This window comes from Panthera tigris, chromosome A2 (genome assembly GCF_018350195.1).
Source record: "Panthera tigris isolate Pti1 chromosome A2, P.tigris_Pti1_mat1.1, whole genome shotgun sequence".
Lineage (NCBI taxonomy): Eukaryota > Metazoa > Chordata > Mammalia > Carnivora > Felidae > Panthera > Panthera tigris.
In genome coordinates this window covers 155,996,594-156,009,144 of record NC_056661.1, presented here as the reverse complement: position 1 = coordinate 156,009,144, position 12,551 = coordinate 155,996,594, and the positions used below count along the sequence as shown (strand labels likewise).

The window sequence follows — 12,551 nt, the reverse complement described above, 5'->3', positions numbered from 1 at the left end:
CTGAAGAGGCCTGCAAATACAGTACTTGCACGTCTCAGAGACTGCTCCGCGTTCTGCTGGCCCACGGAGTAGTGAGCTTAGTACGTCCTCTTTTCTCGCCACAGCCTGGAGGTTAAGACCATCATCTCTCACAGCAGACTCCTTGCGTCCAAACCTGGTTCTTCCACCTGTTAGTCACGTGACTCTGGGCAAACTGCTTATAAAATGGGATCTATTTCATAGAATTATTGTGAGGATTAAATTTTAGCACCTCTAAAAGGAATTGGGACAGTACCAGGCAGTTGGCAGGTACTGAGAAAGTGTCAGCTTCTGTTGTTACTGTCTAATGAATTCGGTATCATTGTAGAGCTAGACCGCCCTTTTAGATGGCATTTACAGATGGCAGTGTGATCTGTCCCATCGCATCCTACACTTTACACACCAGCCTCTGAAAGCATTGTGGAATCTTGCTTCAGCATCTACAGGATCCACAGGCTCTAAATCCACAGTGGGGTTTTAATAGCTACTTGGGGTTTGGTCTCTTCATTCAGTTCCACCTTTCAGGTAAAAGCCCTTCCTTGATTAGATCAAGAGTGGAAGTCACTTGAAAAACTAGAACAAATCCGTGAGGGTGTTTGTCTAGCAAACAATGGGCACCCGGCTTAGTGATGGTGTCTATATTTCCAGAGTGGCACAGATTCCTATCGCTGCCAGAGTTCCTTACCAGTTTGGCAGATAAAGTCCACACACACAGAGAAATCTTTACTTCAGAACCAGCTAACTGGATATGACTGACCCAAATTTCATTTAATTACAATGCAAAGACTTTCTTAAGTTTTCTTCTGATCTTATTCACAACCTCCCATTTTCTGTGTAATTTGAAGTAGAGTTGAGGCTCTGGGATTAATTCGTACACCCAGCCAGTTTCCTTTAGATCACTTCTATTCATTTAGTTGTTTTAATACACTATTTTATTCACTTTGTTAGGAACTGGGTGGAGGCATAGGCAATAAGATTGGACCCACAGAGTATTCTTCTGTGGATTCCTTTATTATGTCATTTCTCAGTCCTAGAATTATTTTCCTCTATCATGAATGTCTTCCTCTAGATGCTTTAAACGTAGATGTTGGACGTTCATTCAACATTTGAAAAAATCCTGTCAATTAGAGGGTTTTTGAGTGTGTGCCAAATAACATACTTGTTTTTTGTTTTTAATATAGATTAATTTAATCGTCACAATAATCTGATGAAGTGGAAATGTATCGCTCCCATTTCAGGAATAAGTGAGCTGAATTTTATGGAGATCAAGTAAAGTGCCTGAGGCTACATTGCTAACAGGTGGTAGACCTGGGATTCGAACCAGGGCCCTCTGATTACAGAATGGTGTTAGTAACGAAAGTGCTTTGAATAAGCAAATCAGTGAGTAAATGAAACCAGCCAGCGAACAGAAGGACCTTTATGTCCTTCTTGCCAGCTTTTTGGCTGCTTGTGCTCACCCCCCATCCAATTTTATCAGAACAGAAAGTCCTTTTGTTTACCCCAAATGCCAGTTCAAAGCAAGAATCTACGGTAGGCTCCTAAAGTGTTTCCCAAAGACAGTGTGGGTCTTTCAGGTTCAGTTTATTCAGGTTTCACACATTATCTCTAGGGCACCATGAACACATTCTAGTAGCTTACTGGGTTTTGAATGATGGGTTATTTTGGTAAAGTGCCTGACTCCCAGAAGTCCCAGACATTGCATGTTCTCAGTGAGGAAATCAGATTCTTAGTCCTCTAGAATAATATTTGTATGCATTCTGGCCCTCTTTAGTTCATTTTTAGCATTGCGGCCCCGGGGACCTCTTAAATATATAAAGCTATTCATGTCACTCTTGTGTCTAAAAGCTTCCAGTGGGACTTTGAATTTAAGATGATGAACTAAGCATATAAGTTTACTTCCCCTCCCTCCCCAGGCCCCACTGAAATTGAAGTCAAGAAATGCAAAAGAGGATTGACACATCTCAGCAAAGAAAATGGAACAGATTTGATAATAACTGAAGAAGATCTCAACACATTTCTGGAAGAGAGAAGGTGGATGAAGCATGATAATGAATGAAAGAGTGAAGGTGTCTTTCAGACAGAATAGAAGCTGATCTGAACAACCTAATCCCAAAGAAACATGAGCACCTGAAGAGTCTATAGAGTTATACCTTATACCCGTTGTAAATCTGAACCCCGTCCTATCCTACCCCAACCATTGTGCAGAACACAGGCAGTATTGCGATTGGTACCCATTAAAAATCTGTTGTTCTTGTTGTTGTTGTTGTTTGTACAGAAGTTGATTAAGCTGCCTGAGGAGAGGTAGAAGTTGGTGCCCCAGAATAAGATTTCTCTTTTTTGGAAATAAGTGACCCCCCCCCCCCAGTCTATCAGCTAATTCTCTGTCAAAATCCCTCTGCAAATGCCCAAGTGCTTCTAGTTCCAGAAGAGGCTTAACTAGAGAAACAGACCCAGCCATACAATGGCAGAGGATACCCACGCCAATTCCTATAGAAGTTAACAGTTATATTGATTCTTAAATGCAAACGGTCAGCCCAGTAGTTTGGGCATTAGGAGGTGGAGGGGGAGGACCAGGGGAGGAGCATGTAAGAAAAATAACCAGTGAGAATTGGGAGACTTGAAAAATACAACCAACTCTAGAGGAAACAAAGTGAACATGGTGAACAAAGTGAACATGAAAACAGAAGGCTACAAAGGAAAGAAAAACTGAATAAAAAGAGCCCTTTGAAAGTGAAATAAAACTACCCAAAATATTCAGTAGACAGGCTAGAAAATAAAGTTGAGGGCAACTCCCTAGATACACAACAAAAAGAAACAGTAGAAAAAAATGAAGGAAAGAGATCTAGTCAATCAATATCTAAGCATTAGGACTTTTTGGAAAAGAGAACATACAAAATCTAGGTGAAGAAATTTTTTAAAAATTGAAGAACAGAAAGAACTAAGTCTCCAGATGGAGGGACCCTGATACCACCTATATCTAGACACGATCTTGTGAAGTTTTGGAATATTAAGGAAAGAGGGAAGATATTACAAGTGCCCAAAGAGAAAATAAAGTCATCATAATTAGCTCAACTAAAAAGGGATGAGAAATAGACAGGCAGCAGATTTTTCATCAGCAACACTGAGTGCTGGAAGCCAATGGAGCAGTTTCTTCCCTTATGGGAAATATTTGGATCCCGGATAACCTAGCAAGCCAAACTGTCAAGAGTGACGTCAAAATAAAGACATTTTCTGACGGGCAAGTTTTCAGAAAGTCTACCTACTTTGCACCCTTACTAAGAAAGTACCTTGAGGAAGTTCTCCAAGAAAATGAGGAAGAAGACCAGGAAAGAAGAAGAAATGGAATCCAGGAAACAATGGACCTCACCTAGGATGTCTCACTCTACAGTGACAGTTGTCCAGCAGGATGCCTCACTCTAGAGTGACAGTCCAGCAGGATGTGTCACTCTAGAGTGACAGCTGTCCCAGCAGGATGCGTCACTCTAGCAGACCCATTTCAGATGAGAGCACACAGTCTCAGGCTCTTTGGGAAGAATATACATTCTGTTCCACAGATCGTATCATTGAGAAGCTGCAATGTTTGAAAATATGGAAGACATACATGCTTCAGTCGGCAAAAAGAAAACGGAAGTATGTCGAGACATTCAGGTCCAACTGTGAAACAAAAACTCGTGGAATGTACGAAGAGATGCAATTTGACATTGGCGGTAGGTACCTTTCCTTACAAGTGGCATAGGAATCACGAACACTGGGTTTTGAATGGCAAAAAAATGCCCTCGCATCTACTCGGCTCTCAGTAAACACTATTTACCTAGACAAAATAATGTAGATGCTGTCTGTTGGTATTCAGTGTTCTGATCAGCCTAGAGACAAAACATGAGAAGCTTAATTTTTTATTCAGAACTGAAATGGAATATAACGAATCCTGACAAGCTAAGAAACAAGAGAACAGAAAGAGGTTGAGAATTGGTTGGGGGAGGAGGGGTGGAAGGAAGAGATGGGCCACTTCTGCATTCACAGCGAGAATGAGAAGATGAAGTCTGCAGTTAATGGAACAAGAACTAGAGGGCAGTATACTGTCCAAAGTTATAAATGAAATCAACAGAAGTCTTAAAAATGGCATTATCTATCAAAAGCTTGGGAAAGGACAGGCAAAGGAAAGGTGGGGATAGTGTAAGTTAAATCCTTATCTTTTGTAATGGGGAATTATTAAAGATTGTCTAAAGTTAATAAGTCAAGAATTATTGTTCAGACATATTATTTAATGTTAGCAAGTTAGTTAACAGAAGATCTAAAAATAGAAAATGTTAAATGCATTGCCTCTAGGGAACGGGGCTAGGGTTAAAGAGGGTGGGGTGGGAAACCGTGTTTTTCATTTTAAGTCCTTCTGTACTATTTAATTTTTTACCTTGTGCATGTATTACTTTGAAAAATTTTTAATAAACTCAAATAAAAATTCTCCAGTGACTTCATATTGACTAAGATATGCTCCAAACCAAACCCTTACAATGGCTTATGAGGCCCTCAGATATTTGGTTCCACCTAGTGTGTCCAGGTTCATTGTTCTTCCCATTACTCTCTAGGTCCGGCCATTATTCACACTTCACCGTCCCTTGTTTCTGCAGGTGTTCCACAAAAAACAAAGCTTGTCCCTGATCTCACCATGTAACTGAGATTAAGCTTACTCTCTAGCAGATTTTTAATATTCATTGAGTGAAGGAACACTCAACAGGTGTTGCATGAAGATTGCCAACCAGTGTTCTTTCCCAAGAAGGCATGATACTTGTCCCTATTCTATTCCAGGGAACATCTCAAGATCATAATGGGGCTGTAAGTCTTCCTGCATTCCTATTCATTTGACGATTTGGGTAAGTTTTAGTCTTAGATGAGACCAGGTCATGTCAGAAGATTTCTACCCGTCAGTCTCCGTGTTATGTTCTTTGCCACTTTGCTTGAACATCATAATCTGTTTTCTCCAATTCTCCCTCTGCCTCCCACCCCCGTATTTTGGAGAGGCAGTCAACTATGTAGGAGAAATCTTCAGGCTCCCAAATTTCTTGTGTTTTGCTATCTTCATCTCTTGGTGGCTCTTCCTTCCCCACTAGTTTACTTTCTTCTGTTGTCCAACTCCCAAGGCCAGGTGGAGCTCTCTAAGGAACATTGGCCTTACAGCCATATATATTGGCCTTACACATTAGGCTGCTATATTTAGTCCCTAAACCAATGTCCTCACATTGGTGAGTCGCAACCTCACCTAAGGTATATGCTAGCAAGCCACTAGGTAAGTAGATATGGCATTAGATGTTGACTGGTTTTGCTGGCAAAAGTAACACATTCTATGCCTTCTTTCAAGATGACATCACTTCTAGGTTCTTTATTCCTTCAATGCTTTTGGACCTCTACTTAGCTTCCATTTTGAAAAGGATTTCTTTCTTTGACCCTCATCATTAGAGTCAGAAGTGTGGTAGAGAAGGTTTGGGTGGGAGGGTGATCCTCTACTTTTCAAGCATCTTCTAACTACACACACACACACACACACACACACACACACACACTCCACATCTAATTCAAGAGAGCTATAGAAATGCTACTGGTTCATTTGGATTCTTACACATTTGAATGCTATAAAGAAGCATTTCTTTGAGAGGAAAGGTTGTGTACATTGTTATTGGCAATGTTCTCATGCTGGATGCTTAGTTTTATAGGTGCTCATTATATTAGGAAAAAAATAGGATAAATGAGTAAATTAGAAACAAAACAATCATTGATCAGTGATGACAGTTATCAGGAGCCAAGGACTATGTTAACACAAGCATGTGTACATGAAGGTCATTAAAATGTTACTTCTGTTCATCTGAACTATAAAGGAACTCAAATATACATAATTAAGAAATATGTACGTGTGGGTACTAAAAATTTCTTTGCATGAACTGCCTTAAATTTGGCATAAAATTCACTGTCACAGACTGCCAAAATTATTTAGTATAATTTGAGTTCAGAGATAGTACAGGTGGGTGGGTGGGAGAATGTTGAGGGTGGGAGCCAGGAGGGCAAAATGATCAAATGTAAAACATAAAGACAACCAAATCAAGGAGTCCAGGAGAGGCCCCACAGACCGAGACATCCCCCCCCTTCCCCAACACAACCTGTAATTCTGGACCCAAGTATATATAACTGGCTATACCTATGCCAAGTCCTGTTATCTGTGAAGTGTTTGCTTTAAGTAAGAGCCAAGTACCTGGAAGAGGTCATGAGCTCTCCTTGTAGCCTCCATCAAGGTAGCGAGTGGGAGAGGCCAACTCCAATTTTTTGTTTTATTTTTTAACAGTTTTTCCTGTGGTTCTTACTGTCAGAGCAGCTTGGGGGCCACACAAAGGAAGCAATAATAAGTCGTAATCAAGGTTTCTGATATTTATTCACAAGACATTTGGCACTGTGAGCTGGTCCGTTGGTAACAGTCAAAATCTAGAGCAGACAAATCTCAGATCCTCGTAGGAAATGGAGATTAAACTATAAAAAGGCGAACAGTGACTCACATCAGTAGTGTCGGAGTGACCTTTGGATAATGCCTACTGAGTCTCTGGTACTGGATGAAGAAGAGAATTTAATGGGATGGATGGGATGGGGAGGGGTGAATATCCTCAGGTCTAACAGATGATGGTATTGATGCCCTCCAGCCAAAGACCACCAGGAGCACCCCTCTAGCTGAACAAGCTGGGTAACTCATTGCGGCTAGGGAAAAGCACACACTGCAGGGAACTGGGCATCTCAGTAAAAGGTGTTTAAAAGAAACGACTAGAGAATTTGGCTTTGGGTGAATCATTGTGGGGAGGGTCTAAGGAAGCAAGGCTTCGTTCTGGATTGGATGCTGTCAAGACGCAGGGGCAATTCTATGATTGTCTCAGGAAATCTCATCTATTGGTAAAGGGATGCCTACAGTGGCCATAGAGCCAGAACTGGTCTCTGAAAAAGTAGCAGGTCCTCATTTTAGGTAAGAGAGAGGGATATTTGGTATTTTGAGGTTGCCCAGAGATCTTGCTCTTGTTGCCTTATCATGGTCTCAGAGTGATCTTGTTTGACGTGGATGTTCCATGGAATGGTTTATGTACAAAGGGGAAAAACAGCACCTAGCTGTATCAGACAGGCTCCTGATGTCAGGAGCTGCTTTTTTTTTTTTTTTCTTTCTCAGTGCTAGAGGATGAAATGAAGAGCCTCTGTTCCTCTTACACAAGATTAAAATATGCATTTCTCTTGACTGAGCATACGGATGAGTTGGGGAAAAAAATAATCACAAGGTGCCCAAGAGCAACCCCTGGAAAGGGTGGTTCCCTAATGATTCCCTAGACTTGGAGCAAGTCTTGGTTGTAATTCAAAATGAGGCTGGGACCACAAGTTAAAACTAACAGGCCACTTACTCTCTGAAACATTCCCACTTTTGAAATGTAGGTTCCCTGAGCCATTCCTGAGAAGAATATAAAGTAGGCATTAGGGAAGCAGTTTGCTTTTACCTAACAGGAAGAACATAACAGTAAGATACCATTACAATCCGTCTAAATGCACTTGCTAGTTGAGCCACACAGGAAAAATTGGAATTTAAAACAGAAACTGAAAGGTGCCTTTATGTTAGTTAGATATATAATGCTTTCGGGGCACCTAGCTGGCTCAGTCAGTTAAGCGTCTGACTCTTGACTTGGGCTCAAGTCATGATCTTATTATGTTTCATGAAATTGAGCCCCTCATCAGGCTCTGTGCTGACAGCACAGAGCCTGCTTGGGATTCTCTCCCTCTCTGCCCCTCCCCTGCTTGCTGTGTACACACTCTCTCTCTCAAAAATAAGTCAACTTTTAAAAAAAAATGTATATTTAAAAAAGATCTATAGTGCTTTGATAAAAGGAGTAGCAGAAACCATTTTCTCCAGGGCTCAAACTTCCCTTATGGAGCTCATAGTCTCTGGGAGATAGGAGAGTAAAGCAGTAAAGATCTGTGGCCTCACTGAGATTTTAAATATTTTTTAGCATAAAACTAAATGAAACCACTGGAAAAATGCTTTACCAAGTTAAATTAAAATTCTTCGTGTTTGATCTGCCCTCTTTTAAGAAATGTTCAAAGAGGGGCACCTGGGTGGCTCTGTCGGTTAAGCATCTGACTTCAGCTCAGGTCGTGATCTCACAGTTGGTGAGTCCAAGCCCCTCATCGGGCTCTGTGCTAACAGCTTAGAGCCTGGAACCTGCTTCAGATTCTGTGTCTCCTTCTCTCTCTGCCCCTCCCCCATTTGCACTCTGTCTCTCTCTCTCAAAAATAAACATTAAAAAAAGTTTTAAAAAAAGAAATGTTCGAAGAAATGTTCCCTAAACATTCATAAAATCATTATAAAATTTTGGCTTCTGTAAGATGCATGTCCCACATTTGGGCATCTCCTTCCAATCTGGCCATTGGGTCACCTATAAATTCACTCAATAAACATTTATTGAACACCTACTACAATGCTAGTTAGAGGGTCTGGAAATACACAATAAACATAATAAAGCACCTGTCTTCATAGTGCTTATGTTCCAGTTTGAACATTAAAATGAACAAATAAACATATATCGAGTATGTTGAAGTATAAAACAAAGTTAAGACAGAGGAGTGTTCTGGGGAGGAGGGCACTGGACAAGGGGTGTGTTTGCTGTTTTATGCAGTGAGGTCCAGGAAAGCCTCTCTGATAAAGGGGACATGTGGCAGATTCTTGAAGGAAATGAGGGAGCAAAGCATGCAGATACTTCAAGGCAAAGAGAGGTAAAATTAGACTTGGCATACTGAGAGCAGCAAGACAGACAAGAGTTTCATCCCCGTAAGAGTCCATAGCTATTTCTTGGATATAAGCTTTAATTTCTGACCTTAGCCTTATGACAGAATCCACTGACTTAATGGAAACTCACAACTTTTGAGTATCTCTCCTCAAACTTCAAAGTCAAAGCACACTTCTCACTCTGAAATATCCCTGTGACTGAGGAGTATGAGGGGCTTATCTTAGTGGCTGCTGTGACCTCTACCAAAGGTACTGAATGAAGACATGCCTTTAACTTTTATATACAAAGTTCTGGGTCCCTGTTGATGGCCTGATGGATCCAGTAACAAGTGGACTTTGGAACCACATTCATGGGAGAAAACTGATTTGGAAGCAAATGACTAAATTTGCACAGCAGTGCAAGTTTTAGACTTCCATACTGATGTCCATTAGGACAAATGTGTCATGGGAAACAGCCTCAGTTATCCTTGGCCTCCTAGTCCATATCCCTCTTCCCCTGCTAAGCTGTATAATATCCGTTTGACCTTGGTTAAAATTAAAAGACACATGGGGGCACCTGGGTGGCTCAGTAGGTTGAGCATCTGACTCTTGGTTTCGGCTCAGGTCACGAGCTCGAGGTTCGTGAGATGGAGGTCCACACCAGGCTCTGCACTGACAGCACGGAGCCTGCTTGGGATTCTCTCTCTCCTTCTCTTTCTGATCCTCCCCCACTCACACACATACACACACACACACACCCACAAACACACACACACTCTCTAAGTAAATATATAAACTTAAAAAAATGAAAAGATACTTGGATCATAAGTATCGATATAAAATGAAAAACCTTGAGAGGAAAACCTTGATATTACAGTAATTCTCAGAATAAATCAATTTGGAAATAATTGTTTATACTTGCAGAAAAATCTAAAAAATAATGTTGTTGATCCCATAGGACTGGTAGCTTTGATATTCCTTCTCTACGTGGATTTTATTGTAGAGATATTGGCCTTCAGTGACTCCCAATTCCCATACAGCAGCCCCTCTGGCATCTTGACATCTGCGACCCTTGTGGGTTTGCGCATGAAGACAGATAAACCACACTGGTGTGGATACAATTATAGAAACTGGGTCTGTTGTATACCTACCTAATGGGTCTGATATTTCAGAGCCAGAGGAAAAACATCCACACTCAGCCTTGGGCTAAGTCAGCTCCACTGGCTCCGGGACAACTGAAATCTTCAGTACAAAACCAACCGTTATGGAGATGGGACAAGTTTGGAAATGTATGAAGACTCCTCTCTTGTTGCTGATGTGAAGAAGACATCTTCAGAATGGACATCTGTGGAGTGGTAGTGGTATGTTCCAAGACACCCCCTGTGACTGCAATATTACTGCTCCTGCCACATACGTCCCACATCCTTACGATCCAAAAAGAAAATACAGGCCCAGGTTGGGGAACCTGGCTGGCTCGGTCGGTAAAGCATGTGACTCCTGATCTCGGGGTTGTGAGTGTGTTGGGTGTAGAGATTACTTAAAATAAATAAATTTTAAAAAATAGGCCTAGGTTAATTTCACAAAGACGCCAAAGGAGAAAATGAAAGCTCTTCTAACTGCGATTAAGCGCTGGCCATCTGTCAAGAGTAGCAGCAAATTCCAGCCTCACTGCTTTAAATAAATAGGCAGGCAGGAACTTGCCCTAGAGATAGACCATGCTACAATCTGAATGAGGGTTATCATACATGTACTAAAGAATGAAAAAATGTAGTTGGTGAGGCTTTCCTACATGCTCTCAAGTTAACGGCTTTGCTCTTTACTCCCACTAAGGCACAATTTTGATAAGTGCACTTGAGCATTTTAACTTTAGGAGATATCCTTGTAACAGTACATGTGTTAGCCTGGATCCTCCAAGCAGTAGAAGCCAAGATGAGGTCAGATGCGCAAGAGATTTATCTCAAGGGAAACATCTGTGAGAGAAAATGGAGAGGGACCAGAAGAGGCTGGGAGAGCCATGGGACCGTGAGGGAGGTTTCATCCTCTGAAGGAAGAGAGCAAACGCAGGAAAGGCTTCTGTGGGGCAGGTCTCAGAGAAAGTCCTGTCAAGGCCAATAGGAGTCCTTGAGCCAAAGTCACCCATCAGAAGAGTCCCATGTACCCCAGGAATGGGCCTGCCTCAATAGCCCGAGTACACTTAATCACCAGCCAGGAGAATCCACGGCCCAGCACCCAGGATTCCAGGGTGCACCAGCTGTGGCCGCCTGTCACTTACATACCCGCTCCTTGCAGTTGGAGATCAGAGTGGAGCCTTTTCATGGCCCAGTACTTATTCTTCAAACAGCTGCGGACACCTGTTCTGGATCATCTTAAATAGTGACTTAGTAACCCTCCCCAGCGACTCATACCAATAAATGCGCATAGGTGCATTCAACCATCTCTATTCCTAAATTAGACCATGGCTAATCCTTCCCAGATTCTTGAGGCCCTTCAGGGAAAGAATATATGGGACCACATTAAGTTTAACTCAGAGCTAAAAATAATTGAAGAAGGAAGTCAGTGACTATTAATGCTAGCCCATAATTAGAAAGCTGAGGTATTAGGTAACCCCTGCATTTGGCTTTGTGAGAAAATGGAATTACTGCAAGAGTTTTCCTCTGTTTGACAAAAACGGGCTGGTGTACCAGTGGTTAACAGTAAAAGTTCTGATCCCTATGCCCCTTGCATGTGCTAGACAATTAAGTATCATATTGCTCATGTATACGTATTAGGTATAACCCAGAAGGAGTCAGTCATTGTAGCACAAAGGACAGGGGTTGGCATGCTTGGCCTGAGCTAGGACAGACCCACACTTGGACCTGGAAATGGCTCCATCTCCCCCTGCATCTTAAGGGAGAGGGAGAAGGAGATTATCTAACAAAAATGGGATCTGCTGAGAAAGGGCAGTAGAGGTGGGGTAGGGAATAGATGTGGAGGAGGGACTCTCCATGTTTACGACACGGCATTTCTTAAAAACCTTCCTCCAGACTGCAGACTACAATCCAAACTCCTGGGTTGCCATCCAAATTCACTCCCACAAGCGCGGTTCACAAATTTCGGTCACAATGAACATTTTGTCTTTCTCAGACCAAGCTTTCACAAGGACATCTCCATGCCGTGGACTACGATGTGGCCTCGTGTTATAATGCCCTTGACTCTTGTCTGCTCACAAATCACATTTATGTTTTTCAAAGCTAAGTTTTAGTGGCTCCGTCCCTGTAAGTTCATCTCTGATGACTAAAAATAATGGCCTCTTCCCTTCTCTTTCCTGGCACTGATTTTTCAGCTGATTATGACACCTACATAAATCCTTATGGCATTACAGCTCTTTCGTGTCTACTGTCTTCTTAGATTTACTGACTACAGTATCATCTCCATCTCCCAGAGCACCCCACAGAATATGTGCCCGGTGAGAATATGCTGATTTTCATGGAGGAGTCTCTGTTTTCCCCTAGGCTGGAGGAAGGGTCTGGAGGTCTGCACATGAGCAATGACCCTTTAGTCTGACCCGTGTTGGCCACCATCTTTCATTTGCTAGGTTTTAAATGGACCTTTGTGCTGTTTCTTGTGTTGTTTTGTTTCCATTCTTCAGCCAACTTCTGTTCCCAAATGGAGGTACCCTAATGACCACAGGTACCATTTGCTCGCTGGCCCTGAAAAATTCACCTTTATTTGAAGCCCTTTCTTCTATTAGATCAACACCAAAAATACTCACAGGTGTCTTACT

The 12,551-nt window shown here is 41.9% G+C and overlaps 1 protein-coding gene and 1 long non-coding RNA gene across 5 annotated transcripts in view; one reads left to right on the top strand and one right to left on the bottom strand.

The window, feature by feature from the left end:
- Positions 1–2,274, top strand: part of TCAF1 (TRPM8 channel associated factor 1) — a 40,714-nt gene extending 38,440 nt beyond the window's left edge. For all 4 annotated transcript variants that reach the window (XM_042974169.1, XM_042974165.1, XM_042974174.1 and 1 more), the window contains exon 9: positions 1,932–2,274. In XM_042974169.1, the coding sequence (XP_042830103.1) occupies positions 1,932–1,941 (10 nt within the window). In that variant the 3' untranslated portion in view covers positions 1,942–2,274. The remainder of the gene's footprint in view (positions 1–1,931) is intronic.
- Positions 1–12,551, bottom strand: part of LOC122235361 — a 34,433-nt gene that overhangs the window by 1,157 nt on the left and 20,725 nt on the right. The window lies entirely within an intron of this gene.